This window comes from Setaria italica, chromosome VIII (assembly GCF_000263155.2).
Source record: "Setaria italica strain Yugu1 chromosome VIII, Setaria_italica_v2.0, whole genome shotgun sequence".
Taxonomy (NCBI): domain Eukaryota; kingdom Viridiplantae; phylum Streptophyta; class Magnoliopsida; order Poales; family Poaceae; genus Setaria; species Setaria italica.
Window position 1 is genome coordinate 35,085,488 of NC_028457.1, and position 4,705 is coordinate 35,090,192.

At 48.4% G+C, this 4,705-nt stretch overlaps 1 protein-coding gene across 1 annotated transcript; it reads right to left on the reverse strand.

The window, feature by feature from the left end:
- Positions 1 to 1,205: 1,205 nt before the first annotated feature.
- LOC101752666 (laccase-15) lies at positions 1,206 to 4,149 on the reverse strand. The gene is made up of 6 exons (XM_004979728.3): positions 3,763 to 4,149; positions 3,463 to 3,614; positions 3,105 to 3,352; positions 2,665 to 2,784; positions 1,575 to 2,573; positions 1,206 to 1,469 (listed from the first exon to the last, which is right to left on the reverse strand). Exons 1-6 carry the CDS (start codon positions 3,883 to 3,885, stop codon positions 1,261 to 1,263), a joined length of 1,851 nt encoding a protein of 616 aa, XP_004979785.1. The 5' UTR covers positions 3,886 to 4,149; the 3' UTR covers positions 1,206 to 1,260.
- Between the last annotated feature and the right edge of the window lie 556 nt (positions 4,150 to 4,705).

Below are 4,705 nucleotides of genomic sequence, written 5' to 3' on the forward strand. Positions count from 1 at the left end.
GAAAAAAGGAATGGTTTTGAAAATTGAAATTGAATTTGAAATTCAAGTTTGATTCAAACACAAGCAATCAAAACAAATGCCCTAATGCACAAATAAACTCCTAGGGTGAATTAATTTAATTTGGAGAAAATGAAAATTAATATGCCTAAGAATTTAAAGGACATCCTAATTGAGCAAATTTTAGTGAATTTGAATTCTTTTAAAAATTTGGGTGTTACAGCAAGGCACTGGGAGCGCGACGCTGGGCACACCCCCACTGCAGGATGCAGACTCAGTGGAGTTCGTGTCAACACTAGGTGCCGGCGTGTCGCAGCTGCTGGATGCGGAACACAATGACGACGCCCCACTCCGGTACCGCGACATTGATAATGTGCTCTGGCCAGCCACGCCGCTAGGTTTCGCTGCGCGGGAACTGGAGGAGCAGCTGTTGTTGGCATGCAAGGCCGAACCGGCATGGTTCAAGGAGGCGATGGAACATGAGAACTGGCACCATGCCATGCTCGACGAGTTCACCTCTATTGAGGTGAATGACACTTGGAGGCTTGTTGATCTACCACCAGGGGTGCGTCCGAGTCAAGTGGGTTTACAAGACGAAGCAGGATGAAGCTGGGCTCATCACAAAGTTCAAAGCCCGGCTCGTCACCAAGAGGTACGTGCAGCGCCAGGGGATCTACTTCGATGAAGTATTCGTCCCGGTGGCACGCCTGGAGTCCGTGAGGCTGCTTCTAGCGCTCGCTGCAAGCAAAGGGTGGGCTGTCCACCATATGGACGTCAAGTCCACTTTTCTGAATGGTGCACTCCTGGAGGATGTGTACGTCAAGCAGCTGCCGGGGTTCATGTTGAAGGGCCAAGAAACGAAGGTGCTCCACCTGATCAAGGCTCTCTACGGACTCCGTCAAGCCCCACGACCATGGTACTCCAAGCTCGACTAGTCCCTGATCAAGCTCGGGTTCCGGCACAGCACGTTGGAGCATGCTATCTAACTCCGCGAGGTGGGTGCATGCCGCCTCATTGTAGGCGTCTATGTGGACGATCTGGTTATCACCGGAGGGAATCCACGGACATCAGCACCTTCGAGAAGGTGATGAAGGCAACATTCAAGATGAGCGATCTTGGGCTTCTGCGCTACTATCTCGGGCTGGAAGTGACGCAGATGGGGAACGGCATCTCAGTTTGTCAGAGTGCCTATGAAACAATGTTCATAATTCATAATAATACTTTCTTTATTTAAGAACTCATATGCATGGTAGAATTTATCTTTCAGACTTCGTTGATGCAGGCAAACTCTGTTTCTGTAGTTTTGTGGTAGAGTTCATTTGGCACAACATGATGGCCATGGTTACATGCCAAAAGCTCTAATGGTGGTGGTGGGAGAGATGTTTCCACTGTCGGCCCATCCTCTACGATGAATATCGCCGCCATGCCCATCGATAAATGGAACTCATAGTGGCAATGCATGAACCATACTCCTGTACAAATACAAGGAAAATTTATCATGCTGTGAGTGAGACCTAACCTTCACATGCATAAGACCATGTCACATGTACTACTAGACATGGAAATCCTATACGCACCTGGATTGTCTGCCACAAACCGGATGGCAGCCCAGCCGATCCTCGGGACGACCACGGAATTCCTCACTGGCGGATCAACCAGGTTGTACTTGGCCACATCCCTCGCCGCGTCATAGTTACCGACACCCTGCGCAAGCACAAACATGTTGTGACCATGCAGGTGCATCGGGTTGGAGGCGCTCTGCATCACCGCCGTGCCCTGGAACACGATATCCACCACAGCACCATGCCGAAAGCGCCGCACCAAGCTACCCCTTGACGTAGGTTCTAGCTGCCCCTCCTTTGGCCCCCATGGAATCAAGCCCCGGTCGGTGAAGTTGAACACCATCGGCGGCCTATCGGGAAGCTCTTGCAGCACGTCCATGCCGCCGGTGTGGTAGTAGTGCGCTTCTAGCAGTGGCATGTTCGTGTCAGGGAGCTGAAATGAGACGTTGTTCATGGTCGCGACAATGATGGCCTCGTTACTCCCACTTCTCTTGCAGGTCTCGCCTCGCCGGCAGATAGAGCCCAGGCCAACGGTAATGAACAGGGACTCATCGGCACGCTCCGGCACCAGCGGCTGTTGTGTGTCATTCAAGCTGGTCAAGTTACCATGGAAGTAGAAGGTGGCCATCGTGTCATGCTGGTCGGGCATCTCAGGTGCCACTGGAGGTGCGGTGCCATTGCTGGAGACGTGCCTGGTGCTGTACCACACAGTGCCTCTTGTGACGAACTTTGGCATCTGGTGGTCGGGCTTTGGCGATTGGTTGGCGAGGGCTGTGATGTAGTACCCACCGGGTGGCGCGTCGGCAACAACGAGGGCATCAATAGTCTCACCGGGGGCGATCGCGATGATGTCCGTGGTGTAAGGGTTGACGTAGTTTGCGTCGGTGGCAACCACCGTGAACTTGTGCCCGGCGATCTTGATGTAGTACTCGGAGTAGAGAGCAGCGTTGATAATTCGAAGGAGGTAGGTCTTTCCGGGCTCCACGTTCAGCACATAGCCGTCTTCCTTTGCCCCTTCATTTCAGAGTTAAAAATGAAGGAATTAGTTGTGTAGAAGAAAGTTTCATTTTATTTGTACATCAACAAGTATCCTCTGAATGGTTACCGGAGCAGTTGTAGAGATCTCCTAACTTGCCGTTCATTGTGGCTCCACTAGGGTTATCATTAAACAAACTGTCCCTCATTCTTCTGTCCAACTCATCAAGATCCATCTCCCACCACTCCCCTGCCACAACAGGACATCAACTCAGAAATAAGCTCAACAAAACTTTGCTACGTGCTACTCCTAAATTATAGGTCGTTTTCTCTTTTCTATATATATATATAGCATTTGTTGTACACATATGTCTAGATACATAGTAAAAACTATGTATCCAGAACAGACAAAATGATTGACCTGTAATTTGCCATACACATATGTATTGCTCAGCCTGGGTTTAATTCTTTTTTTTAATATAATCGGTAGCTCTCTTTTTTGCTCGTTTAAAAAAAAAGGAACGGAGAGAGTATGTCTTAAACGATCCAAAAGTCGAATAATTCACAAACCTATAATGATGGGAACTTCCTTATCAGGATTGGGGAATGGATACGAGCTGGCCCCGTGTCTTGGCCGGATGATGAAGGCACCGTGAAGGGTTGCCCGGAGGCAGGTAACGTGAGCATGCCACCAGAGGGTGCCTTCTTGCCCGGTGACACTGAACCGGTAGGTGAAGTTTTGGTTCGGCAGGATGGGGCTTTGGGTGATCATCGACACCCCATCCGCCCAACAATTCAGCAGCTGTTTCACCCCATGCCTACAGTACAAACAACAGCTTGAATATATAGGAGTTGTCCTGTTTTGGAAGTTGGAACAGAGGAATTTGTCGAATGATTATAGGGGCCAGGTACTTAGCGATTCTATTACCAATGGATCGTTATGTTGTGCGGTGACTTGTTGACGACATGAACAACCAGAGAGTCTCCTTCCGTAACCTCTATCATTGGCCCTGGAAATTGCCCGTTCACCACGGTGACAAGCATCTCCTTGCACAGATGTGTCATATTCATCTCGCTCACCTAAACATATATAGAAGTTCGAAAAAGTTGAATCAAACATCCACGTATACATTCTTGTAGCGATATGCATTTCATAAGGAAGCTGATTAATAGTACAAAGAAATGGGAAACGATGGAGATCAGAGACAAGGAAGGGAATCATGCTTACAACGAATGTGTGCTCAACGACGGCAGTGGCCGCTCCTAGTAGGGCCATGGCAGAGAGCACAACAATGACAGCGGAGGCAACCGCTGTGGCTGCAATTGGGAGGCTGAGGCACTGGATCTTCATTGTTTGCAACTGTCTTCTTCTACAAATGTCTGTATAATAGCGTATATGTTACAGGGAAGGTAGCCTCGATGAGTGACAAATAATGGTCTGAATGCCACGTGTCTGATCTATTGGAGAGGCAGGAAGGGGTGGTCAATAGGTCGGGTCGGCGGAGTGGTGGTGTTATTGTTCACGGTGGCATATATGGGGAGGCCCGAGGGCTGGAAAGCTGTTTTAGAAGACTGTCGCAAATGGTAGGAGAGGGACTAAGCTCTTTTTCCTACTTGATTGAATCCCCTCGTATTTATAGGGAGGAGCCGCGGCTTGCCTTACAAGCAAATCTTACTCGACTTAACTTACAAGCAATCCTTGACTTACTATGTTGATCACATATTCATATTATGAATTTTGGACCTCGATCATCTATCATTGTGCAAATAATATTGTTTCCTTTTGAAGCCAGTTCTGAATCTATTGTTTCACTTATTAGGAGAGTCCCAATGCAGGTTTCATTTCTATGAAATTTGATGACATGTCCACATTTTTTTTGACATGACAAAGAAGTAATGAGGATGCTAGAGAAAAGACGAGTTTTATCTTAGATGAAACTACCTGGACATTGTTTGAAACTTAAAACTCTTGGTCCCCTTTTCTCTACCTGTCCTCCCCGTTGTCCCGTCCCCTTTGGCCGTTGCATTTTGCCCTCAATCGTGTGGGATTTGGGTTTGTCGTTAAGGGCACTATCTGGGACCCTGCTGGCACATCAGCCTATGCCGATACGCATGCACATGCACCATGTGAAAGTGAAGTGGATCGAGGCAAGGATGCAATAACGTGCAGT

What these genes read in the sequence shown, in the direction of transcription:
- LOC101752666 (XM_004979728.3), bottom strand. Translation starts at nt 3,885, where the DNA reads ATGAAGATCCAGTGCCTCAGCCTCCCAATTGCAGCCACAGCGGTTGCC. An exon ending in TCGTTGAGCACACATTCGTT is followed by an intron (nt 3,615 to 3,762) that starts GTAAGCATGATT and finishes ATATATGTTTAG; the next exon opens with GTGAGCGAGATGAATATGAC. An exon ending in GGAAGTTCCCATCATTATAG is followed by an intron (nt 2,785 to 3,104) that starts GTTTGTGAATTA and finishes CTGTTGTGGCAG; the next exon opens with GGGAGTGGTGGGAGATGGAT.